The sequence below is a fragment of the Pelobates fuscus genome, chromosome 3 (genome assembly GCF_036172605.1).
Source record: "Pelobates fuscus isolate aPelFus1 chromosome 3, aPelFus1.pri, whole genome shotgun sequence".
Lineage (NCBI taxonomy): Eukaryota > Metazoa > Chordata > Amphibia > Anura > Pelobatidae > Pelobates > Pelobates fuscus.
Window position 1 is genome coordinate 184737685 of NC_086319.1, and position 27974 is coordinate 184765658.

General features: G+C 41.6%; 1 protein-coding gene across 1 annotated transcript in view; it reads right to left on the bottom strand.

The window, feature by feature from the left end:
- Positions 1-2181: 2181 nt before the first annotated feature.
- The window catches only part of LOC134600980 (solute carrier family 45 member 3-like), a 66638-nt gene continuing 40845 nt past the window's right edge, over positions 2182-27974 (bottom strand). Inside the window, exons 3-5 of the mRNA XM_063445384.1 lie at positions 17818-18639; positions 5528-5793; positions 2182-4186 (exon numbers count right to left, since the gene is read on the bottom strand). Of these exons, the coding sequence (XP_063301454.1) occupies positions 3743-4186; positions 5528-5793; positions 17818-18639 (1532 nt within the window). The 3' untranslated portion in view covers positions 2182-3742. The remainder of the gene's footprint in view (positions 4187-5527; positions 5794-17817; positions 18640-27974) is intronic.

Sequence of the window (27974 nt, forward strand, 5' to 3'; positions counted from 1 at the left end):
AAAATAAATACAGTGAATTAAAAATTGGCTTCACTGGGGGGAGACAAGTAACAAGAGTTTTTGTATTTTTTTTTCTGCGATGGAACTAATCTGTTTTGAGGTTTACCTCAATGCTATGAATGGTTTAGTTTTTTTACAATATATGTTTATGTATCAAAACAGAGTCATTGTAACACACATTAACTGTAGATGTAATTATTTTGCCTACATTTGACTGATTGTGGTACCACCAGGCAAACATTAACTACACCTAGGCTGATGTTGCATTTTAAAAGGACTATAGGTAAAGATCTTAATGTTTATGCTCTTGCCCTCTTGTAGATATTTCTGATGAATTAGAATAAATTTTAACTGTAACCACTGGGAATAAAGTTAATTTATTAAACACTGAATTCCAGGAAAACCAAAATCCAAACTGTTAATATTTTTCCAAATAAACTGTTGTTGCCCAAATCTTGCAATTCAACTCTCAATTCTCTACAATTCAGTGTCTAGCAAACAAACCTCAACATGTTTTAATAGCGAACAAACCTCCACGGGTTTTAATAATAACTTTAACATTGTAGGTGGTTTAATCCAAATAGGGTTCATGAAAATGAAATACAATCTAAGCCAGTTTTTAAAATCTCATAACAAAAAGCCACCCCCAAAATATAGCTAACAGGATATAGGCATGATTGATTTCCCAGGATTTGTATTAAGTATCATTGTACAGAAATTTACATTTGTTTTTAGGAGTAACAGCTATCACATGCTGCATTTGTAAAATGCGAAGGGTGGCACACCTTATGAATTGACATAATCTGGTCATTTCAGGTTTGTTTTATACCAGGAAGCCTTATGACCCAAGATCACAATATATGTGCATTGGAGTTTAATGTAGTTAATGGATTTCTCTTAAAATATTGCTTCTTAACTTCAAAAGAAAACCTTTTTGATATCTACTTTTATACAAGTAATGTATTAGGGAAACAACTTTGAATTTACACCTCTAGTTAACTTTATAAAATCATTTGGGTGCTGATGTTTTCAGAAACTAATCTTAATGTGGTTTATGGAAATTAGGGCTTTATTACTGGGACTAGCACTTTACTAAAATATAAACCAGTAAAAAAATAAAAAAAAGTCATTCCTTCAGCATTCAAACAATGTGGAATTACTTACTTACAATTATTATTTTGAACAGTTTTGTTCCAGCACCCACATTTCAATAAACTCAAAGCCATGTGTCAATATCAAGTGTATTCAAATGGCTTGAAGTTACAGAGATAAAGAATATCATCAAGGTAAAACAAAAATATAAAGAGCAGATACAAGATTCATATATCTATAATTTGAATATAGGGCAGAAAACAGAAATTGCCAAGGCACATTTGGGATTCATGTTAAAAAGAATTCCCAGAGTTATGTTTAAATGTTATGTGTATGCAATTAAATCTTGCATTCATTCTCTGAAAAACACATCACACATTCCTACTATAAACAGCCCTATAAACGTTTTTAAAGCACACAGATCACATCTGATCTGTTTCCTTATGATTTTTCAATAATTACCCCCTGGATGCAGTTCTTTTATCTCTGTGTAAGGAGATCCAGTAAACCTGAAAGTAACCTGTAAATATGTTTAATCCTATTAACAAGTGAAACTGAAGAGGCCATTGGCACAACTTGCATAGGCTTGGCCATAGGCAGATACACTTATGTACCAGTGTAGGGTGTAACCGTAACAGGACCAGGTGGATGCCCATACCAGTAAAGTTCTTAGTAAGCCAGAGGAGCATCAGTATGAAGAGATGCTTGTGTAAGATGCATGGTTGATGGGTACACAGACCAAGGATTAGAAGGCTGGGTGGAATAGGCTGGGGGTAATAATAAGGCCAGGGAATAATGAAAGTATTTAGAAACTTGGGCAGACTAGATGGGCCGAATGGTTCTTATCTGCCGTCACATTCTATGTTTCTATGTAGGGTACTGTTCATTATCATTCATTGCAATAGGTCCTGCTTATGTTGCAGTGTCTGTATACTGTCAGTGTTGTTGTATGTAGAGATTTTAGATTCCGTGTTTGTGTTTCAGTCTAAGCTGTTGGTTGAAGAGTTACTTTCACAAATTAAAGACAAATATCAGTTAAGTATATATTTATTTTAATAACTTTATTTTGTTATGACAATAATGGCAATTCAGTGAAATGTCCCTGTTTCAACCAGTATTCAGCTAGTTCTACAGTAAGACCCAGACTTGTTACTAGGTCTTCAATCTACAGTAAAACATGATGACCCCTACACTAACGGAATGGTAGGGATATGTCATGACATATCGATTCCTCTCTAGCAATAAACAGAGTGCAGCTGAGTGCTGTATCTCAATGAAAGTATAGCCGCAAACCAGCACATGCTGCACATCCAGGCAATCAATGCGATCCTGCCATGCTACCTAACAGTGTACAGCAAAGTTCTGTTCTCCAGCACCACTCCTGACAGTCACTTTAAGTACTCTGGAAAGGAACTTAACTACTGAGGTTTCTTTTTAAAAGTAGGTGGCTGCTATAAAAAAAATAAAAAAATGATTGATGTTAAAAAAAAACAACAAAAAAAACAACAACACACGTATCCTCCTGCCCCCTCCACCAACTGAGATCCAGGGCTAAACAGCCCCCTAAGCTTCCCCCCAGCAACATATATGAGAAGACATAATGAGATTGCATCCAATAACACATGTACCGTTGGTTCTTACATATTATAAATACATACATATCTAGCAGCTTATTTTTTAGTTACACAAGGTCTACCATACATGATAGTTAATATGCCAGAATATTCAAAGATTAAATTTACACAGTATGCACATTTCTACAAATATTACATATTTAATATAATATGCATGTGGATATAAATAGCTATATGAAGAATTAAAATAACTGTGCAGTTTAATGATCTCAAGATAAATAATAAAGCTATTATTGAGATTTTTCATCCAAAAGAATACATCTACAAGAATTAAGTTTTCGTAGTAGTGTGATTAGTTAGAATTTGCAACACATTCTCTACCGATTTCTAGGTAACAATATAAACAAATTATTACATACATTTTATATAGGTAATAATAGCTTAGTTACTATCTATCTGTGTGTGCTGCAAATGTAAAGCATTTGTACTTGCCTTCTAAGACCTGCCAATTTTTACATTATATTGACTAACATTCTTTGGCAATCTATGCCAAGATCATGTATAGCCTTTGGATAGCACGTCCGCAACCAAAAATGTACTATATTAGCATAATATGTTTTCATGAAACAAAAGTACAAATAAAAAAATATATTTATATCTTTATACATTATGTAATTGTAAAAATAATCTGAGTTTTTTTTTCTTTTGTTATATTCTATAAAACTGGCAAGTTGCTGTGTTTCAGTGGTCAGAATCATCTCTCTAGTTTTATATGGTGCCCGTAGTCCTTAGGGAATTTGAGTTATTCTGTTAGATGTGAGAAGCAGTCAAAATACTGAATAGCCTGCCTGGTGACCAGTTTAGCACAATGCACAAAAACTCACACAATATGAATTGTCAGTGTTGTTGTGCACAGTCCCAGCTGACATGAGCTTCTGCATAATCATTTACCCTGCTCTAAAAATCTTCAACACAAATTACAAAAATTAAAACTTATTTTGTAAGTGTAAACATAGAACTCTGTAAACACACACTTGTTGCTTAAATATGTAAAGAAAGTGTGAGGCTTGAGAATCTTAGCTCCAGGAGTCTTTTTGGTCAAATGTTATTCTGTTTGCCAGGAAAATGGCAAAAATACCAAAAATAACAGATGATGCTATATACACTGTAACGCTTTCCATTAACTGTACAGTCATACCCATGAATAGAGAAGGAATTACTTGTGAGAGAAGTAAGGTGCTGTCTAAGATTGCAAAGTCTAGTCCAATGCCACGTTTGGTATAATGATCTTTGCAAGTCTCATTCTTTTCATTCTCGGGACTAAAGATATTTTTGGAGTAGTATTGGTGATCAGGAGGAATTTCGCTATACACAACGCTTTCCTTGTTCGGAACCCCTCTGCTTTGCTTCACAGTACCATCTTTGTGGCCATTTGGTATATCAGGTGCAAAATATACTGCTTCTTTGGTGAGAGTATTTCCATTTGGAGACTTAAATTCCACTGGTCTTGGTATAAACATCTAGTGAAAAAAGACAACATTTATTGTAAAGATTTAAATAGATCTTAAAGTATATCGTTGTACATCCCACAACAAAAATATAGAAATAAACAGGAGACACATGAAAAGGCTGCATTTTCAGATATACCAAGAGAAAGGGTTACATGGCTATAAAGATACATGTTTGTGTAGCTCGTAAAACAGGATTTAGGGACATGATAAAAACAAGGATCAAGTGGAAATGGACACGTCACAATATATTGCTTATTTTTAGGAAAAACGGTTACTGAGGAATTTACTGATGTATCTTATTTCAAGAATATAACACTTACAGGGTTATTTACTAAAGTGTGAAATGCCAGGAATTCAAAGTGCATTTCAATATTTATTTCTAAATAAGAAAAATTTCTAAGTCAATTATTTTTTCAGTTTGCCTGTTTTGTCCTTAAATTTGATATTCACTTGGAATTCCCAGCAATTCTCACTTTGGTGGAAAAGTGTATAGCAATGATTTAGCTGTCTCCAAATTAGACCAACCCCTTTGAAATTACACTCCTCTAAGAATAGAGCAGAAAGATGTGTGCCCTGTGTAGCAATAGTAGAGACAGAGGGTGTATGTGCATTATCTCACATGCAGGAGCAGTCAAGCAGTCTCTCAATCCCACCCATTGCACAAAGAGCAGGGGAATTACAGATTCACTAAGCAGGCCTAGTGAATGCTCCCTTTTCCTCCAAACCATGTAACTTGTAGTGGAGGGAATAAAAAGCTGGGTAAATGACCCTACCCCTTCCACAACCAATATGATTTTGGTGGAAGGTGATTAGTGAGTCCATAAGCCCCTTATGCCAGTGATAATCCACATGGCTTAACTAATTAAAAGAACCCTCTAATAGAGTACAAGTGAATTATCTCTGCTTGTCCTAAAAGTTAACACCAGGTGTTTTGTGGTCTTCAAGACCCTAGCCAGCAACCAACCCAAACAATATGCACCCATCCTTAAATCCCTACCTACTTAATGAGGGGATCAAATGAAACCTGGCAATTTGGAAACCCCCATAAATGTATCTATCAATGTCAACCAAAATAAATTAGTTATAAAAATATTATCTGATTCATCTAAATAGATAGAAACTAAAAATAAAAATTATTCACTCCCTTTGTCACAGTGCAGTGAAGGTTCTCCATGATAACAGATGAATATAAATGCTCCGGCTGACAGAAGAGCCCTTAATTGATAAGCCACCATTTAATTATTTATTTTTGCCAGCGAGCTATAAATTGGTTAGACCTGATCGATATTTTTAAAACAAAATATACTTCACAAAAACAAGAACCAAAAACATTAAAATTACAATACGTACATCTTTTTCTTTGTGGTATAAGCAGATGAAGGTGTATGGAAGTGTCTGTAGTGTAGCATACGCAAACCCAGTCAAGGATGACATAAAAGTAACTACTGCAATATTCTGCGAAAAACAGATGACCAGGGCAGAAAATGTAAAAGTGACCATGCTGGCAAGATAGATTTTTCTTGATCCAAAATACTTGCAAAGCTTGTTCATAATCACGGAAAAAAAGGTTGAAGTGGCGCATTGAAGAAATAGTCCCAGACTCCCCATCCGGATTCCTGTGGGAAGATGGACAGCAGATTTTAGGTTTATGAGTATAAATATTGTCATACTGAAAACTGGGTGGGTAGAAAAGTACTAGTTTTAATTTATATAAAGTGACAGTATCTCAATTTGGTCGTGCAGTTCTCTGTCTCACATGCAAGTAGTCCCAGACAGCAAGAAAAAAAAAAAAAAAAAAAAAAATCACATTTTATATACAAAACTATAACTGTACTTCCACAAAGCCCACCAAATATACGGTTTGGAGGGCTCTGTGAATTCTATATTCACAAGTTTTATCCTACTTTGATGTCTTTTCTAGAAACTCGAAAAGAATTATCCACTAAAGTGAGAATTCAAAGTGAATTTAAATTTAAAGGGACACTTCCGACATCTAAAGCATTTTAGGCTGCTGAAATGCTTTATGTGTCAACAGTGTGTCCTAATATGTTTCAGTGAAGCTAAACTCAAGTGGCAGCAATTGTTCAGTGCATCTGCCTTGCAAAGATGTTTCATTGAGCAGCATTGGGAAATCTGTGATTGGACAGTCACAGAAGTCTGGGCTGGGTTAGAAGGGGAGATTTGCAAAAACAGCGGAACTGCAGGTTTTGCAAGCTGTTTTTAGATATATCCCCAATGAAAAAAATGTATAATTAAATGCATGTGTTCATTTGAGGTATATCTGCTAAACAATTATTTTTATTTATTTTGTATTTGGGCAGTGGAGTGTCCCTTTAAGGTAAAAAAAGCCAAATCAGAAAAATCTCTCTAAGTCAGCTACGTTTTCAGTTCAGCTACTCTGGCCTTAAATTTGACACTCACTTTGAATTCTCACTTTAGTAAATAAGTCTGTAAATTACTGGTTTGTATAGTTCTATAGTGAGTTCTATAGTGGTAAGGTATTCTACTTCCATCCTAATATGAAGTAAATGTGTTTATAAATTATGTATATGTATGTATAATTGTATATGTATGTATAATTAAATATGGTGTTCTTGTTCTAAGTGGTTTATGCATTACATGGTGAGTTATAAAAGCTCATTATGTTGTCTAACAGTCTTGTTCGTTTGCTGCCCTGTTACCGCACCATGAATAATCACTACAAAAAGTGTCCATCTTTGGCTATTTGAAATGCTGGTTAGCATGGACTCTCTTTTTTTTTTTGAATTCTTTATTTTTGTTGCGCAGGTTTGTACAGAAATATTGACGGACGCCACAACAGCGTACATGTGCATATCAACGAGTTAAACAGTGGTAGCGATACGTGCGCATTTTTAGATTTTTAGGTACAGGCTTTTCCATGCGCCATAGTTGCGTTCATATATACGTATACATGCTTAGTATTGGCGTGAGTGTATATACATGTTAAAACAAAAACAGACTAGACAATTACGTGTTGAACATTACTAGTAGATTATGGCGCTGCTATAGATTACCCTTGTGTAGTGGTAATAAACAGTTGCACCTCTAGCATATTATGATTACAAACTAGTGGTCATGACCTAATGCTAGAAGCTCAGAAACATTTGTAGTGCAGGCAGGTTGATTTCCCATGGCGTCATTGCACTAATATTAATAACATGGTAACACGGTAATGGTACAGATTTACTAATTACAGCTGAAGCACAGTGACATGCATGGCAGTATAAGCAGTGCAGTAAACAGAGTCTTAGTGTTGCTCTAGTCCGAGGGGGCACATATAATGCTCTGGATAGAAAAGAGCTGTTAAACATCAACTTGCCCGAGGTCGCCAGGAGGACACCAGATGATGCGGTTACCGCAAGCGCTGTGTGCTTGCAGAGTGTCTTCGGTGCTAGGGTCTCTGTAACAGGCAAACAATTAAACACGAACTGGTTGAGTTCTACATAGGTAGGTTGGCAGCAGGTCCCCTTCTAGAATTTATGTCCGGGGTTAAGGTAGTGGCTGCCTTGTAATTATCCTCGTGGAGTCTTCGTGGCACAAATGGAGCTGAGCCTGCCGGGTCCCACGTGTGTGTCGTGGCTGTGGCGCTCGCTCCTCCGGTAGTGAGTGCGTCCCGTGGGAGGCCCAGAGTCTCCAAGATGGCCGTTCGTCCTTCGAGGTCCCGGATTGGGTAGGTGTTGTCGGCCTGGAGGACAGTTAGGACATGAGATCCCCTCCAGCGATAAGGAATGTCCTTGGCTCTGAGTAGCGAAGTGAAAGGCTGTAGTGTCTTGCGCCACCCCATGGTACTCCCCGATAAGTCGGCAAAGAAAGTGAGGTTCGAGTTCTCAAAATTGTAGGCGGTTTTTCCCTTGAGTGCCCCCATTACTGCAGCCTTGTCTTGCTTTGTTTGAAAACGGACTATTAGGTCCTGTGGGGCTGTGGTGGGTGCCTTCGATGATCTCAGGATGCGGAACATTTCTTCAATCGTCACCGCTTTCGCCTGTTTAGGTGTGAGTATCGCCGTTATCAGCCGCTTCACGCAGTGCGGTATTTCTGTGTCCGGGATCTCTTCAGCTAGGCCTCTGATTTAAAGATTTTTGCTGCGCCTGTAATCTTCCATTGACGCGAACCTCTGTTCCGTGGCTGCATGTTGTCGGTGGAGTGTTTGTATCTCCTGATGCAGGTGGGCGATTTGTGCCTTTGTGTCGTGGGATTCCTTTTCCATAGTTCCCATCCGACCCTTTAGGACCTGCAAGTCTTTGCGGAAGGCCGCCATATCCCCTTGGAGGTCCATCCGCAGGCCTGCCAACAGCTCCTGCATGTCCGCCTTGGTCACCGGTGCGGAGTCCGGTTTGGTGGTAGTTGTTGCCGGTCTCTGGTTTGGCTCTCGTAGGGAGGGCATGTGGAAGTCCTCAGGCTCCATGAGCTGGTCGTCTGAGAGGTCGGAGCTCTCGCCCAGGTAGGCGGCCATCTTGGGTAAAGAGGAGCCATGTGCTTGCCTCCATAAGTCCCCGATGCTGGTGCCTGGCTTCGGCTTGTCCGGTTTTTGTTTTTTAACTTTTCGACCCATATTGGCTTGGGTTGCCTGGGGATCCGGTTTCTCACGGCGATTTGGGGATTTTAATACATTTAACAGGTTGCTGGTCACGGAGCGCAGTTTGCATGCGACCGTTCAGCTCCATAGCTTGACTCTGCCCCGAAGTGGACTTTCTTAATGCAAAAAAACATACGGAGAACCAATCAGCTGAATGTAAAAAAGTAGCAACTGACCAAAAAGCCAAAGACGCCACAGCACCCCTAACGGAATGAGGGTGGGATCGATACCCGCTAGAAAAAACAGCCATCTTAACCATCTGGCAAGATAAGTAACTGCGTGCATACGTAGGAGACAACAGTTGGATCGAAGGAGAAGATTGCAAGAGTGTCGTAACCTTGATATAAGGGACCAAGGCTGAAACCCAGCACTACTGCGGATCTGAACTTAAAAACATTTTGAGCGCAAGGCGCAAACATCCAACGGAATTACACTAGACATTCCTGGCATAAAGAAAGATTCTCATTACCCGGCCAATCATGCAAAAAAACACAAAATAATAGAAACATCCCATCAGTGAATTTACCTGGCACCCATGGGACATATGCCCCACATCAAAAGGCAGATGAAGGGATCCTTGCATACAAGGATACCTAAAATTGGGACCTGAACACCTGAGATGCAGATCACATTACATTGATGGAGTGGTAAGAACATCCAGAGGAAAAGAGTGTAGACAAAAGATTTAGAACGGTAGAGACAGAGGCTGTTATCTATACTTTTTCACACACACCAACCAGACTAGGAACCCCAGGAGGACAAGTAACAAAAAGGAAGTATGGGTTCCAGGCGACCATGAGTCCCATAAGAGGTCCTTAGCCGCCTGTGATAGCTCATCAACATGAAAGAGTCCAAGCCACCAGACAGAAGAAGACTCTCTTCAAGAAGCATAAGGTAAGGGATATCTCACAGATCCATGAGAAGCATTGGGTAATGTGGCAGAAGGAGTAGGTCCTCGCATGACAATTCAAGAACATCCAGGAACAGTGGATGGTAACTTGCTGTCTGGAAATATGGTGATTGACCATTGCGACCATTGTGAAGGGCGGAAATGCATATGCCCCTTGAGTAAAGCATCCAGAAGTCTGATGATTGCTCTGGGAGGCAAACAGATACAACATGAAGGGTCTCTCATTGATAATAGGAGAGAGAACATCAATGTATCCAGTCCCCAATAACTGCTGTCCCTCCAATGCCTGGAGAACCAATCCATGTGAGATTTGTGTGCCGTCGAGGTGGTTGATATAACGCATATAGGACACATTGTCCATTCTAAGCAGGATGCAATAGTTGGAACCCCCCTTCACCAGGCTGCTGGCTAATGGTCCTGCTTAGAGCTCCAAATAATTGAAGTGGAGTGAACGTTCCTGTGCACCCCCTTTTCGCTGGCTGTGCCCCAGCTCAAAAGGTTGGCATCTGACTCCAGTATAAAACTCGGTAGTGTAACCGTCCTGGAAATATTGCTTGTATAAAGGATGCCAAAAGTCCCACAATCCTTGTGAGCAACCGAAGTGGAAGGGAGTTGCGGTGGAGCACCCTGCGAATCTCCCTGCATATTGATGAGATATGTGAAGTAGGTAACCGGCGCACACAAGAAGTGGAATTAATCTTGAATCTCAAGAAATGAACCGCCTGGGAAGTATCTAGAGTGGAGCAGTCCAGATTGAATCCAAGAGATTCGAGAAAATTCACAACAAAAATGAGTCTGCCATTGTAGTCTCAATGCCTCAGAACAAAAGATCAGAATGTTATCCAAGTAGATAATACAGCGAATCCCCTGTGCCTATAGGTGCACGACCACTGGCTTCAGAAGTTTGGTTAAGCACCACAGAGACAAGCTGAGGCTGAGGGGAAGGCAGGTGAATTCCCCATCAGCAAAACTGCAGATAACATTGGTTGGCTGGATAGACATTGTTTGGCTGGATGGACAGGAGCTGACATATATGCATAAACCAATCGCCCTCCAGGACGAGGTACCTCAAAAGATGTATACCCTTTATCTTGAAGTAGCAGTAAACCATGTTAGCATTGAGATCCATCAGATTTATCACAGGTCCAAAGACTATGTTTTTTTTTCCTGACCAAGAAAATATTACTAAAGAAACCTCCGCAATCTGTGACGGGCTGCATAGCTCTATTAGTTGCAACTCTCGGACCTCTGTGTCTATGAGGTGGGCATTGCTCGCCGAGAATTGGATGGAGCGAGGTGGAAACCCTTGCAGAGGATCAGTAGTAAACTATATCACGGAGCCTTTGACGATCTGTAAATTCCAGACATCTGGATTGATGTGACGCAACTCCATTCAGACGCTGGTACACTTACAAGGAAAACAGGGTGTGGGTGTCATGGAGGAGGTTTGCAAGTAGGCAAAGAACAGAGGAGGAGTGTGGGTGGACATGGGAGTTACAAAAGATTTGATGAGATAGCGGCAGGGGAGAGGAGGGCCAGGTAAACCATGACAGTTTCACTTTAACCAAGAAGCAATAGGCACAGCAACAACTGTATTAATTGCAATAATACTGTGGCTCACCAAGGGATGGGATGCCACAATAACTTTGCAATGCAATACACACAGTCCTAGAGGGACCAACAATTTAACCCAAAGGTTCGTAAAAATAAGGGAGATAAAGTGGCCACATTAGGAATAAAGATCACATACAGCAGTTAGCACAGAGTTGACAGATGAGGGAAGGGATGTCATAACAACAATTCAGATAAACAATTCAAATAAAACACCACTATTCACACAAAGTACAGAGAAGCAAAAACTCTGACCTGTCCTTTGGATTGAGCAACAATGAAAGAAGAGGTGATTAAGTCCAAATCACCTCATATACATACTGTCTGTTTTTAATATGTTTTGTTTTTTTGTGCTGCTAATTGCATTGAGTAAAGATATACAAAATATGAAGCTTCTTGAAATGTGGTAAAATTAACCCAGAGGTGCAGTGCCTCTTCATACAGAGCATATAAGAAACTTTAAATGCACTTTTATTTTTGTTCATTAGTTTACAATATTCTCAAAGCATCGTGTGGCCTCTATTTCCTATCTGAAAACACAAATTAATAAATTTAAGATTATCCATTACAAAATCACATTTTAACATAAAAATGTCAATCCTGTTTTCCCTTTGATATAGAATAAATAAAATAAAAATAGATAAATAAAAAAAGTCCACATCACAAACAACCCAAAGTATTAGTTTAAAAGGACACTATAGTCACCAGAACAATTACAGCTTAATGTAGTTGTTCTGGTGAGTATAGCCAGCCCCTGCAGTAAACACTGTCTTTTCAGAGAAAAGGCAGTGCTTACATTACAGCCTAGGGACACCTCCAGTGGCGACTCCTCATATGGCTACTGGAGGTGCTTCCTGTAGCAGTGCTCCACAGTGTGCAACACTTACATTCAGTGTCTCCACCCTCTGCATGAAGACACTGAACTTTCCTGGTAGAGATGAATGGATTCAATGCATCTCTATGAGGAGATGCTAATTGGCCAGAGTGGCATTTGGCTCTGCCCTGACCTGCCTCCTTAGTTGAGATAATTAGAATTTATATTCTCAGTCAATCCATTGACTTTTGATGATGTCAGCCAAGGAGGCAGGTCAGGGGCAGAGCCAGCACCAGCAGACTGGAAATAAAGGTAAGATGTTACTGCATTTAGGGGCATAGGTGGCTAGATAGTGTTTTTAACACTATAGGGTCAGGAATACATGTTTGTGTTCCTGGCCCTACAGTGTTCCTTTAAGGAAGCCACTACAAAACATGCCAAAACGATTAGATTCAGCATCCATTTTAACAAATTCAGTCATTTCTGATAGCCTAAAGTCTCTGTTAGTCTGATCTTCTTTCAGTGAATCTGAAACAAAAACTTTAACATAAAAAAACTTTCTAAAGCCAGAGTAAATTTACATCTCAGTAGTAAATGGTATTACATTGGAACATAATCAATGTAAATAAATGGTTGAAAACCATGGCTTAGAAAATGTTTAAGAGAAACTGCAAAATGCTGCATTTCATTTATGGTTTTCATGGTGATACTATGGGAATGCCATTCAGCAAGTTAGTGGGTGTACAGGCATATCATACAAATTCATGTATATAGATTTTCTTTTCTGCGATATTTTGCAGAACCAAATAATTTTTACATTTTGTTAGCAGTATCATTCCCTAAGCAGTGAGCTGTAGTGAGTTTCAAAAATTAGGCCTAGATAGCAGGGCACATATTCTTCGACTCTGCCCGCTTTCCCATTGGTCTATTTTACGCTAGATTTTGCAAACGCTGTTGTAATCTTACCACAAATAACTATTTAGCAAATAAAATCCCTAAAATTGTAAAACATTTTTAGAGCCTAAATTCCTGAAAATGTATAATGAAGAATTAATTGAGACCGAGAATAGGCACTACTGTTCTATTTTTGATTGTGCCAGTTTAACTATGTGAAAAATGTATGATGAATCTAAAAGCTGATAGCAGCTAGTAAAATGTCTCTAACTGGAACATTTATAGAGAGACAGCCGTCTTTAATTTCCACTGCGGTTTCTGTAGATTAAAAGATATGCCAGAATATCTTTTAACATATGTAAGCCTTATCTAGGATTCCTTACAGCCCCCAGTAACCCCCAACCCTAGTGTTTACTTTAAATATAAAACTGAAATATTCCAGAGCTTTATTTTTATCAAATGATGTCATGATATACGTTCTAAACTATTGTGAAGCCTGTAGATTCATTTGTAGTTAACTCCTGAAGTGCCATAAGCAAATACACTGAAGTGATCATGAATGTCCTAGGTCCCCCTTGCCCTCCCTTTCTTTCTTTTAAATAAAGGGTTACTTACCTGTAATTCAGTGGGGAGAAGGTCTCTTGCCACAGCTCCGTTTGTTTGCCAGGAGATTATCAGCATGAATAATCTCCTGGTCAATCCATGCTTCTCATAAAGAAACACTGTAAAACAGGGTGAATTCACAGAAATTGCCAAGTTGCACCTGTAGTGCTTGCCATAATAAAGGATTGAATCCAACGCTTCTCTTTTAGAAGCATAGACTACCGCTTAGTCTCATGGGACATGAAGCAAAATAATAATGGATAACGAAGTCCCAAGGTAAGGCAATCAAAATAAAAAAATGCATTAGTAAAAAAATTAAACCGTTCTTAAGAGGGCAGATAAAAGTGTTGTTAACAATATATTTACAGTTTTATTGAATAAATGAAATTAACTAAAGGGCAGGCTGTTAATTAATCCCTTGTCCGAACCCTGAAAGGACCCGGAGATTTATAAGCAAACATCAGGAACTTCAGCCAGGGCCGGACTGGCCCACCGGGATACCGGGAAATTTCCCGGTGGGCCGCGGCACCTGGGGCTGGGCTGACAGCCCTTATCATTGCTCAGGCTCCTGTAATCCTAGCAGGCCATGTGTGAGCTGTGCAGCCGCACAGAGCCCCATGGGAGCAGGGGGAGCCAGGCGGCCGGCACAGGACATATGGCCGGCCGGGATCATGAAAAAAATGTTTTTTAGAATTTGCGGCGGGGGCAGGGCTAGCGTGTGGTGGGGGCGGAGCTTAGGGTGCGGCAGGGGCGGAGTCTAGTGTGAGGCGGGGCGGAGCTTAGCGTGCGGCGGGGATCCTGGTAACTGCTGCATGGGAAGCAGGAAGGAGTCCCTGCTTCCCCAACAACCAGCCTCCAGGAGCTCCAAGGGAAGTGGAGGTAAGAAGCAGATCAGTATGTCTGTTTGTGACTGCCTGTGTGTGTGACTGTCTGCCTGTGTGTATGACTGTATGTGTGTGACTGCCTGTGTGACTGTCTGCCTGTGTGTGTGACTGTGTATGTGTGTGTGTGACTGTGTGTGTGTGTGTGACTGTGTGTGTGTGTGTGTGTGAGACTGTCTGCCTGTGTGTGTGTGTGTGACTGTCTGCCTGTGTGTGTGCGCATCTGCTAGTGAGAGAGTGAGCTTCTGTGTGTGTGTGTGTGTGTGTGTGCGCGCGCATCTGCTAGTGAGGGAGCCTCTGTGTGTCTGCGCACCTGCTAGTGAGTTTGTGTGTGTGTGTGTCTGCTAGTGAGTGAGCTTGTGTGTGTAAGTGAGCTTGTCTGTAGGGATCATATGTGTGTGTGCGTGTTAGTGAGCTTGTCTGTAAGGAGCATGGGTGTGTCGGAGCCTGTCTGTGGTGAGCATGTGTGCACAGTGAGCTTGTCTGTAGTAAGCATGTGTGTGATCGTGAGCTTGTCTGTAGTCACCATATGTGTGTCAGCGAGCTTGTCTGTAGTGAGCATGTGTGTGTCAGTGAGCTTGTCTGTAGTGAATCTGTGTGTTAGTGAGCTCTTCTGTAGGGAGCATGTGTGTGTCAATGGGCTGGTCTGTAGGGAGAGTGTGTGCGTATCAGCGAGCTTGTCTGTAGTAAGCTTGTGTGTGTATCAGAGTTTGTCTGTACTAAATTTGTGTGTGTGCCAGTAACCTTGTCTGTGTGTGTCACTGAGATTGTCTGTCAATTAGCCTATTTGTGTGCATCAGTAAGATTGTCTGTGTGTGATGTGAGTATGCTTTACTGTATAATTTAATTACCCTGAAAGGACTAATATTTTGAATTAGAAGAAGAAATGTATCAATAATATATATATATATATACACACATATATATATATATATATATATATATATATATGTCTCAACACCCTACATAGCACAATGACTTATGGGGTTGGCATAGATTTTTTTCCAGGGCTGCTTCGTATCCCCAGTCCGGCCCTGACTTCAGCATATAAGGCCCACCCCTAACAATGCTACTGATAAATACAAACATAATAGCATACACCTCACCACCTATTTCTGATACACTGTGTATTTTCCATGAATGTGAAGGCTTTATGCCTGGAGTTGTGGAAGGTGTTTTCTGGCCTTTATCATCCTACATCTTGGTGTTTAGTCAGGTTGGAGTCCCACCCATCACACCCTTTGTTATTCCTTCATTAGGTGTGCCTACGTTATTCAGGCCTACCCATTCGTCAGTTTTTGGCACACAACTCAACTGACTTGCTTTTATTCATATGGCCCTAATCTTACTAATTTTATATGGCATTTGTCCCTAACCACAATGTTAAGTATATGCATTTTCAGAGCTGTCATTTAACCAATAAAGAAATTAAGAAGAAAAAAAGACAAATAACTTTTTCTTATACATATTTTCCAACAAAATGTTGATCTGCCACACAGTTGTAACCTTTTGATAAAAAAAAAAAAAAAGTTTGGACAAACCCACGGTGTCTATTTTGGCCTACAGGCAATTGAACCTTTCACAATGAAACAGCAGTATAAGTACACATTTACCCAGTAACATAATCTGAATTGCTATTAAGTGGATACAAAGTGCTGATACATATACTATATTTATCTTAAAATCAGATCACATTAAAATATTTGAAGTAACACTTTGTAGTACATAACTGCCATGTAACACATTCTTATTTGTACACTGATTCTAAATTTAAAACATGTAGGATACATTTTGAGGTTTAAAGAGATATGTCCCTTAAAGTACTTCAGCTTGCTGAAATGCTTTTTGTGTGAAGTGTGTCCTTTTCAAAAACTTACAAAAAGTGCAGATTTCAATAGAATTTGAAATTGGCACTTGTATAAATTAATCTTGTTACATCCCTAGGCTAGACAATTCTGAGTTTTGTGAATTACACTGACTGTTTCACCCTCAGTACTCGCATAGTCTCTCCCTTTGTCATGGTCTGTCTAGTCCAGTGTGCACCGGCTGTGTGGTGTGTTGGCTATGCTTATTGTGTGATGTGCTGGCTGTGTATGATGTGTGTGTCTCAATATATTCTGCATTCATGTGGCTTTTTATATATTTGGGGCACCTCATTGTTTGCCTCAAACAGGCAGTTCTATTTTATCCCGATAGTGAATTTTACCATCCGTGCTAGGCATAAGCTTAATATTCTAACGTTTATTAATTTACATTTCACGCACACTAAGATTCAAAGAGTCGCACACTCAGCTTTACACTCGCACACAGAAATTCACAAACTCACAGATGCAGACACACAGATTCACAAGCTGTATTTATTGAGATATTCTTCCACCATGTTGCTTTATTTTTATCAGTCACCCATATTCCTTGAAGCGGCTGCACCATTTATTATATTTAAGGTACTTATTATACACAGTTTTCCAGTTTATGTGTTACTATTAAAGAAGCAGTACAAACCTGTTATATGCTTACAGTCTTTATGAGATAGGCTGTGTTCTAGGTAACTCTACCCATCCCTCTCAAAGCTACTCTCATCATCCCCTGTTGCAGTGTGTATAGGTATCTACAGGATTCCCAGAGCACTGGCAGACTTAATTGGAGGCATATTGTGCACCCTGCAAGACAGCAGAAGTGATGTCTGTGAATGTGCGTCCATGTTTGGCATGTGTCCTAGGCTATCATCAGTGACATCACAAAATGTTTCAATTGGACATGTGTGACCGAGTCACACACATGCAATTCGACTTTTCACCATTCCCAAGGATAGGACTTTGATTGGTTAGATCAGTGCCCACCCTGTGTGTGGGTGTGGAATATTCTGCCTACAGAATGAGACAACTTTCTCATTTAAAGTTAAATCTGTTAATTAAACAGTTGTCTCAAAGTGATACATGTCCCGTTAAGCATGGTGTATCCACAATCTAAAATTTTGGTTATCCATATTTGGCTCAAAAACCTAAGTTCAAGTTTATTTTCCTCTTTTTATATTGACACACATTTCTGCTGACAACTTCCATAAAGACCTATTTTCATTTAAAGCATATGTTTTTCTCACGCTGTTATGTAAATACTTTATTTGTGTTTTCTCTATATAAATATTTAAATTATTTTTTTCTTTTCCTTTAAATTTTTTTTAAATAATTGGAATGAATGTTAATTTATTTAGACTATTATGCTTTAGACTATTATGGTCTGATTAATGGTCTTCTATATTCCCAAACTGATGTTCAAATTTTAAAAAGTAAGGAGAGAAAAAAAAGCTTGAAATGTTGTATATAGTATTACCTTCATCATACCGAAGTCTTGACTCTGTTCCAGGCGCTGCACTTGGAATTCCTTTATACAATCCCTCACCAACAAAGTCTGTATAGAACAACATGAATGACATTACAGCCATCCAGCTACAAAGCTGTGCAGCACACAGCTGCTTCATGATCTTAGGAATTTGACAGTAGCTGTGATATATTTTAGGGGTAATTTTCCAACATAAGCTCAATAAGCAGAACAAAGGGTTGGATTTCAAGCCGCGGACCTTTAATTTTGGCACACAACAGCACCTTGAAAAGGATATTGATGTGAAAGAAGAATTGTCCAACCCTTGTGGTGTTCTACAGACTGACTCTTCAGAAGCTTTCATAGTGACAAGGACACTTACTATAAATATAAAAGTTAGCACTGAAAAAAGGCAATCATATTGTCCACCCAGGTAAAGAGACATAAATGTGTAGTTCCAGTTGACAGAGGTAAGCAGATACCCTATGCATCCACCTATGCTGATCATGAAAGAGAAGGTGGCAAAGGCTTGACCACAGCCTTCATCGTCATCGTAAAGGTCAGACAGAAGGGCTTCAAGTGGGGTGAAACAAACTTGGGCGCAGCAGTCTAACAATCCCACCCCACAAATTAGGAAATAAATGTGGACCGTTTTCCCACCCCAACTGATGTAGGAGGCCAAAGTATCTGAGTATGGAATGATGAAAAGGGAGAGAAGGACCCCAAGAGAGAGAATCCAGATGAACGGACGTCTTCGACCATAGGTACTTTGGCAGTTGTCGCTGGCATATCCAATTAATGGTACTAATATCAGTCCCAGTACTGGTCCTATGCCTGTGGAGAAAGTACAGAAATGATCTGTGAGATCACATATTTACAATATTATTAATAGTGCTATAATTTTTCATTTTCTTAAGTGTCAGAATAACAGCAGTAGATGGTCTCAAAATTAAAGAAGATAATCCAGCAAAAAAACAAACATATTTATTAAGATAATTGTACATTTTATTAACAATAGATTTCAACTCTATTTTTAAAATCATCACAATGAGCTATAGTATGAATTGTGCTTAAATTGTTCTCTTAATTCATATTTTTTGTATGAGAATGCATCATATGCATTAAAAAGTAGTTGTATTATTTTGTACTTCAACATGCTGCTAATGGGTGGGGGACACTAGGTTCCCCCCTTATTATAGAATTTAGAGCCCACACCTGTCACTAATGAGTGGGGACTATTGTGGGGAACACTATATACCAATGCTATAGATTCAATAGCCCCACCATGTGGTGGCTGGCTAACAAGTGCTCGGCAGCCGCACATAATTAATCCTTGCAGTCCTGAGGGTTATTAAACTATTTGCCCACTGGCTGCTAGTGCTGCCAGTGGAAAAATAAGATTTATAAAAAAAAAATTCCCCCAACCCCAACAGACGACACAATTCATACACCCCCCCCACACCAACAGAATTGAACGCGCACCGAAATCAACCCAACACCCACTCACCAGAACACCTCACACCTACAGCACACTCATTCCACCCCTCTCACACACCGAAACCCAGCACCAAGGAATCCCACTGCATCCCCCTACAACACGGCCACCAAAGACAACAATAACACACCACACCTCCAAATCCAAAAGACTGACACATTATCCCCCCCCACCCACCACAGCACGAACTCCTCAAGTCATGTACAACCCAAGCAACACAATACGAAACATCCGACAATACACAACTACAGCCATACTTCCTACAAAATCCCATCTTCCTGACTCATCCGCCACAATGGCAACAAGTCAAAGAGGGTACCACCTTCAACACATCAATCACCATTGGACCGCAAGTACCTGAAAATGGAAGCCCCAAAAATGGAAGCCCACGATAAAAATGACGTGTTGTCTACAGAGACACCCAAAACGGAAAACCCGCATACCGTAAGCGCTACTCTGCATAAGGACAGAAACTGCATGGCTTTGTATCGTGTACCCCCTCTCCTCCTTAACATGCACCTACAAAATTATAAGCGACAGGTATATGACAAGACACCCTACCCCCCCACCCCTCTTTTTTCTGTAACCCACCCCACACCCGAGACTAACCCATCACAGAAGTCGAAATAGTGACAGTACATGCATATTTGATGACAACACAGGCAGTAACTATCGACAAACAACCGATATGCATGCTTGAAATGTATGATAAATATTAACAGAAATTACAGAAATTTCAAAAATAAAGAATTTACAAAAAAAATAAATTAGGTCTCAGATATGAAGCATTCAGTTCTGGCGGTATTCGGTCTGGCTGCATTCTGAACCGAAAATCTGCATGAACTATGTCCACATTTTGAAGTCTGAATGGACTGTAGGTCTTCAACATACCCTCTCAGTTCAACTTATATGCCCTTTTTACTCCTATATAATTATGAACCGTCAGTAGAACTTTACAATTCATCAGGTTTAGCTGTCTGACACATCTCAATGATTGCAAGTTGCTGTTCTGTAACTCTGAAGTTGCTGATAAAACGCAGACTTTACACGTGCTTATAGTTTAACTCCAATGACATTTTCCCATAGTTTATAATACCTACGCTGCATTTTTCTATAGAAGCAATTTTGTTCTTCAGATTATCTTTATTTTGAGGAACATATTCATGTATAAATAAGTTTCCAATAAGGCAAATCTAAAAGGCTTTTGGTAGGCGTTTAAGCTTAATAATGTTGAAGATAATAATCTTTCTTTAAAGGGATAATAAAGAAATGTAATGTATATATATATATATACTGTACATACACACACACACAAATTATGTCTGTCTCAGAAATTATTTTTGTTGGAAATCTTCTGTGTCTGCTACATTCCCAAGATAAAATAAACCATGTTCTAAAACAATGGTCCTTAAAGGAACATTCCAAGCACCATAACCACTACGGTTTGACAACTTACTTGTTATTCAATAGGTGGCCACTGATACCTCATCTTTAAATGGAAACTCCATCAAGCCCCGCATGCAGGGCCATGCTCACTGGCTGAGAGTGCTCAGCTTATGCTTTCATTGAAAGATCCAGACCCGTACAGCAGGGCTTAAACCTGGGGAGCAAGTGGATGCTCATAGGAGTTTATGTCTTACCCCAGATAACTGTCAACCCATTCTTAAACAGTTTGACTACTTACACGGTAACTCCTGGCACCATGGTCAGTTCAGTGAGCTGTAGTGATTAAAGGTGCTTGGAGTGTTCTTTTACATGTTTTGATATGGATCCAAATTATATATATATGGTCTTAGTTTTTGACACTTTCTTCAATTGCAACATTTACCATCAATCCCTTTTGCAGTTTCAAAAACTAAAATTGTGTAAAACACCTTAATTAATCTCTCCCTAGTTTCAGAGGAGTGTTCACTGTACTGGCAAATGCAGGGCCGGTAGAATAAATGGTTTTTAGTGGTCAGTTATCTGGATCCCTATAAATGATATATGCCTTTTTTTAACCAGTATGGACATATTAAATTGCTATGGGGAACCAGTTTTGAGTTTGGATCAGTTAGTTTAAAACTGCTGTTCTAGAACAGTGCTAGTAGCACAGGTAGAGAATCAAAACAAATTATTCCCATGCACTCTGAAGCAGAGAAAGGGGATTTAAGCTTCAGGAATTTTTCTGTTTGAGCTCAGAGGTAACTAGTTTACTGGAACCATTAATTAGATCAGCTGTGTGCAAGCTTAAAAACGTGGTCTGTTAGTCATCTGTGCAGACTGAAGTAATAAAGAAAACACTATGGACTACAATTGCAGATTATGTTAACGTAGTGTACGTATAATCTTAATTTTAATAATGACAGGAGGCGAGTATTTTGCATAACTTTCTTTACTTATGCCTCCAGCAGCACAAGTCAATCAATCAAAAAACTTTAACCAATCCTAGGCCAACATAGCCTGCATATAAGTCTTTAGTGGGCGTGTCTATTCCTCTTTCTTTGATGTGAGAAGTCCTGTAACGTCAGGTTGTGAGGTATCTTTTAAACTGGAACTCTGTAACTTGAACGAACGTAGCTTGGATTGGAGCTTGATGGATATTGTTGTCCGGCTCCCAAGTCATCTTATGCTGGAAAAAAACGGAAATAGGTGAAAGATGTGGAAGTGAACTATTGTCCGCATGCAACCTAGACCTGATTCAGTTACTAAACATGACTAAGTATTAGGTTATAGTATTGACAGTAACTATGAGAAGTTAACTAGTAAATTCTATACTGTTTACGTGAGGTTTATGCTAGGAATGTAACAGTTTGTCATGATGTCACAATTGTCTGTAAAATGCTATAAACAGCGAGTATCAAGGGGGGGAACAATCTCAAGATCTATGGGGGGGAAAATACTCGCCTCCTGTCATTATTAAAATTAAGATTATACGTACACTACGTTAACATAATCTGCAATTTTATTACATGACAGGAGGCTTCCTATTTTGCATTTTTAACGCTGCGGTAACAACGAAAAAGATGAGTGAGATGTCTGTCGAAAGTAGAAAACTCGGAAGGTGTTTTCTCTAGTCCAATCTGCCGAGCGCAGGATGTCCGTGAGTGAAGCTCCCGCCGAGTATGCACGCGAAGCCGCCGCCCCGCGTACCGAGTGGGCCCCGAAATTCGGTTCTACCCCTGCAAGGGATAAGAGCCATCGTACCCATCTGGCCAACGTAGTGGTAGTTACTGGTTTGTATGGTTTGGTGTAAGATACCAGAAGTTGACCTGATCGGTAAAAACGGAGTGGTTCGGTAACTTCTACGTACCGAAGCAAAGTGGTCACGACGCATAGCCGCGGAACCGTCGAAAAAAATGGATAAGACACGGATGTGGAGTCCGTCTTAGTCCTGCGAGATACCGAGAAGGTAACCCCTACTGGTGTAATAGTGAAACCATCTATGTCAAAAGCTCTAACGTCTGCGACCCTACGAAACGAAACTAAACATAGGAGGAGAGTTAGTTTGGCTGATAGTTGTCTCAGTGACAAGGTCTCGTTGTCAGGCCAGTTCCTAAGGAATCGGATAACTATATCAACGTCCCAAAGAGTGTTATACTTTGGTACCGGAGGTCTGGCTAGTCTGATGCCCCGCAGTAGCCGGCATACCAGAGTGTTCTGACCCACTGGTGTACCGTCTATCGGGGTGTGGGCCGCCGAGATGGCGGATCTGGTGATATTAATTGAGCGGAATGCTCTGCCTTCTGAGAACAGGTTTGACAGGAAATTTAGAATGCAGGGAATAGGTGCTGTAAAGGGATCAAGGTCCCTTTCCATGCACCAGCGGTTCCATGTGTTCCATGCGGATAGGTAGCTACGTCTAGTGCCCGGTGCCCAGGAGTCCCATAACAGGTCTCTAGTCGTCTGCGATAGGCCTGAGACGTTCCAGGATCCCCGGAAAGACTCCAGGCTACCAGTTCCAGCCGGTCTTGTGTAATCAGCGGATGAGGTTCCCCGTCTGGGTTCACCAGGAGGAATGGGAACACTGGTAATAGTAGCGGATGGTCCTGTGATAGAGCTAGTAGGTCCGGGAACCATGCTTGGCTCTTCCATAACGGTGTGATCAGAATCAGAGAGGTCCCCGCTCTGCGTAGGTGGTGGAGGACTCTCGCCAGCATCGAGAAAGGTGGGAATGCGTAAGCTCCTGACTGTGGCCATTGTTGCAGGAACGCATCCACTGCTTCGCTTTGAGGGTCCAGGAGCCAACTGTAATATCTCGGTAGTTGAGTGTTCGTCCGTGATGCGAAGAGGTCTATGTGTAGCGGACCTCGTATCTGCCTTATCCTGCGGAAGATGGTGGTGTCCAGGCGCCAGTCGCTGCTGTCTCTCCAGTGTCGAGAGAACCAGTCTGCAGTGAGGTTGTTGACACCCGGTAGATATTCTGCCTTGATCGTGATGTTGCGGGGTAGGCAGAATCGATAGATGTCCCTCGTCGCTTCCGTCAGGGCCCGTGATCTGGCTCCGCCCAGGTGGTTTATGTACTGGACTGCCGAAATGTTGTCCATGCGCAGGAGTATGCAACAATTGGACATGTTCTTGGCCAAACTCCGGATCGCGAAGGAGCCCGCTATCAACTCCAGGCAGTTGATGTGTAGGAGTTTTTCTTCCTCCGACCATGGCCCTCCGGTGGACGCCTGTGTGCAGTGGGCTCCCCAGCCCCATAGGCTGGCGTCTGACTCCAAGACAAAGTCCGGATTCGGACCGAATATGGCTCTGCCGTTCCAGGCTTCCATGTGCAGGAGCCACCATCTGAGTTCCGTCCGTATTTCTGCTGACACTGGGATCCAGTGGTCGTATGTCTGACCTTGTCTCAAGTGATATGCCTTCGCCCGTTGCATGGCCCGGTAGTGTAGCGGTCCCGGGAAGATCGCTTGTATGGAGGACGATAAAAGGCCTACCATTCGGGCTAGGAGGCGAAGCGGTATTGAGTCTTTTCGAAGTACCCGGCGTATCTCTTTCCGTATTGCCGCAATCTTCGCAGTGGGTAAACGGAGGGTACATGTCCCCGAGTCTATTTCGAATCCCAGGAACTGAACCACCTTGGCAGGTTGTAGAGAAGATTTTTCTCTGTTTATGATGAAGCCCAAAGATTCCAGCAAGAGCACTATGAATCTCGTTTGAGAGTGAAGCCTGGGCGCTGATTCGCAGAAAATCAAAATATCGTCCAGGTATATTAGGCAGCGGATGCCTTTCTCCCTTAGGTAAGCCATTACCGGCTTCATGAGTTTCGTAAAGCACCATGGTGCTGAGCTGAGGCCGAATGGGAGACAGGTGAATTGGTAGGAAAGGTGGTTCCATGTGAAGCGGAGGAAAGGACGGCTGACGCAGGCTATCGGTACCGATAGGTAGGCGTCCTTTAAGTCTAGTCGAGTGAACCAGTCGTGTTGCAATAGTAGGTCTCTTAGAAGGTGGATTCCTTCCATTTTGAAATGCCTGTATGTGACGAAAACGTTCAGTTGCCGTAGGTTGATGACTGGTCTGTAGTCTCCTGTTTTCTTTTGGACTACGAAGATGTTGCTGAAGAAACCCGTATCGTCCGGGGCGACCTCCACCGCCCCTTTGTCGAAGAGGGTTTGAATCTCCTTGTCTATGATTCCTGTGAGTGTTGCCGACGCTCTTATTGGAGGTGGGCGTCGGTCTTGTACCGGGGTGTCTGAGAACTCGATCTCGTAGCCGGTTACCGTATTAAGGATCCAGCTGTCCGAAGATATCTTCTCCCATTCCTGTGAAAAGAGAGACAGTCTGCCTGCAGTTATGTGGGAAAAGAGACAAGGTGTGTCGGGGATGCTCACCTGTATTGAAACGTCCGCGTCCGCGGGTGCGGGTGCCTCTGGAACGGAAAGATCCTCTCTGGAAGTTGGTTCTTGAGGTTGGGAAGAAGGCTTGAGATGACTGGTATCTGGGGCCTGAAGGCCAGAAGCGGCTGGTGGCTCGGCCCCTTTGGCGACCAGCCCTGCCAAAAACTCCACGGCGTGGTGTGGTGGTGCGAAAAACTTGCCTGATGGAGGTCTGAGCCTTATTCAGAGTGGTGAAGATGCTTACATGTTTCTTGAGTTCAGTTATGAAAGAGTCACCGAAAAGTTGACCGTTCGCCAGCGGTCCCATTTCTTTTTTACCCAGCTCCATCAGTTTTGGGTCCATCTTGAGTAATGCAGTTCTGCGGCGTTCTGCGCACATTGCCGCGTTGGTGTTACCCAGCATACAGATGGCCCGTTGCGCCCATTCACGTATAGTGTGGGCATCCAGTGTGGTGCCCTGGGATAGGGCTAAGTCGGCCAAGTATAGCATTTTTGCTAGAGGGCCCAGGATGTCTAAGAGTTTGTCTTGGGATTCCCTAAGGCCCTTCTCTATCCCTTTTCGCGGGTCCCGACCTGCACGGGACATGAACAGGGATACGGTAGTATCAAATTCCGGGGTTAGTGCGATTTTATCTGGTAGTGTGGGTCTTGGGCATTCTGCCCGTAGTCTCGCCCTTACTTCTTTGTCCATTGGCTTTCTCAGCCAGAAATGGACGAACTGAGTCAGGTGTTCTGGCAATCCCCATTCCGTTGATCTTGGATGTCGGATCGTGCGGGGATCGAACATGGTTGCTCCTTGGGGGTCTATGAAGGTGCCCTCTTCCTGAGGGAATTCCTGTTCAAGGTATGAGTCTTGATCATAGTCTCTGTCGTTTCCCTGGAGGTCTAGCCATTCCTCGTCTTCCGAGTGTGAATCTCCCGCCTTCCATTCATCCATGATGTCAAGTGATGGTGGGGGGTTGTGATCATCGTCCTCCGAGGACGGAGAATATGGAGGGGAAGTTCCTCTCTTCATTGTCTGGTGGCTCTTCTTCAGCGGTGTTTTTCCTTTCTTTCCTTGGGTGTTCGATATGGTGCCCTTCCGTTGCCGTTTTGTAGCGTGGTAATCTCCGAGAAGGGCATCGTCAGTAAAAACCGTGGGTTGTTCAATAGCCGTGTCCGGTTTTGGGTTCTGCATAAGCAGTTTGTCGATAGCTTTCTCCACGGAGGCGGCTACCGCCGAGTTAATGAGTGCCTGCCAATCTGATGGTGGTAACTGTGGTGAATCACTCATCTTGTGTTGTGTGTTGGGTCTGTCTGTGGAAGACAGGAAAGTGTTAGGAACTGAAATGCGTGGAGTGCCGTATGATACAGTTCATGTATAGAGTCACATATATATGATAGTATGGCAGGGAACGAGCCTGCTGTTATTGAGTCACTAGATTTAATAGCAGGGGTAATTCTGCTTGTATCGGTTCAGTTAATATATACATATAGCAGGGGATGAGCCTGCTGTCACTTGTTTGAGGCTGTTTGCAGCTAGGCACTTATATATATATATATATATATGTAGCAGGGGATGAGCCTGCTGGCACTATGTCACTTGATTAGAGCAGGGGATGAGCCTGCTGGCACTATGTTACTTGATTATAGCAGGGGATGAGCCTGCTGGCACTGGCACTTATTTAAAACAGATGATGGGTCTGTTTATATAGTGACTCTTTGACTCTTCTGTGTATAACAGGGTATGAGCCTGTTGCACTAGTGACTCTAGATGTAATGCAGGGAATGAGCCTGCTTGAGCTGTGACTTTGAGAAATACAGCAGGGGATGAGCCTGTCTGTACTGTGCCTTTAAAAGTATAGCAGGGGATGAGCCTGCTAAAACTGTGCCTTTAAGATGTACAGCAGGGGATGAGCCTGTCTGTACTGTGCCTTTTGTCTGTACTGTGCCTTTAAAAGTATAGCAGGGGATGAGCCTGCTTAAGCTGTGTCTGTAAGATATGCAGCAGGGGATGAGCCTGTATGCACTGAGCCTTTAATATGTCTTAGCAAGGGGAAGTCTAGGGTACTGATATCACCAAATATACACAGTGTAGGTAAACCAAAATGACATATTGACATAAACCTGTGAGGAGAAAGAAGGACGGGTCGTTTGAATCACGACCGTTAGGAGCGCTAATGGCCGTCGTGGGTCTCGCGGAAGCGAGATCCAAGATGGCCGCCGTTCGCGCCAAAATGACAGTGCGGTCCGCGATCGTGATCGCGGTCCGCTGTCAAGCCTCTAAATGCCGCACAAATAAGCGGAATGCCCCTCCAACCCCACACCCACCTCCCAAAGGGTCCCTAAGCGAGCTCCATACCCCAGAAAAAAGCGCGGTCGCGGAAAAAACGCCGCGGGTAGGAGACAGTAAAGGGTGAGAGGAGAGGTAGGGCAGAGGGGGAGAAAAAATAAAGGACTAGTAAAATAAACATATACAAATAAACATTAGATAATGGAAAACAATGAATATTATCCTAGCAATATGAAATGAATATAAAATAAATAAGCTCTGAAGGTAGTACTCTGACCTGTGTCTTCTGGAAGCAGCAAAGAAAGAGGAATAGACACGCCCACTAAAGACTTATATGCAGGCTATGTTGGCCTAGGATTGGTTAAAGTTTTTTGATTGATTGACTTGTGCTGCTGGAGGCATAAGTAAAGAAAGTTATGCAAAATAGGAAGCCTCCTGTCATGTAATAAAATTAAGAGATGAACACTTTATATTGCTTATAAACTTTAATATGTTCTGTTGGTGGAGCAAACAAACTAACAGGGCATGCGAGAATCCTGAGAACAGACAACAGCTCAAATCCCTTCGTAGGTTCTCGCTTAGT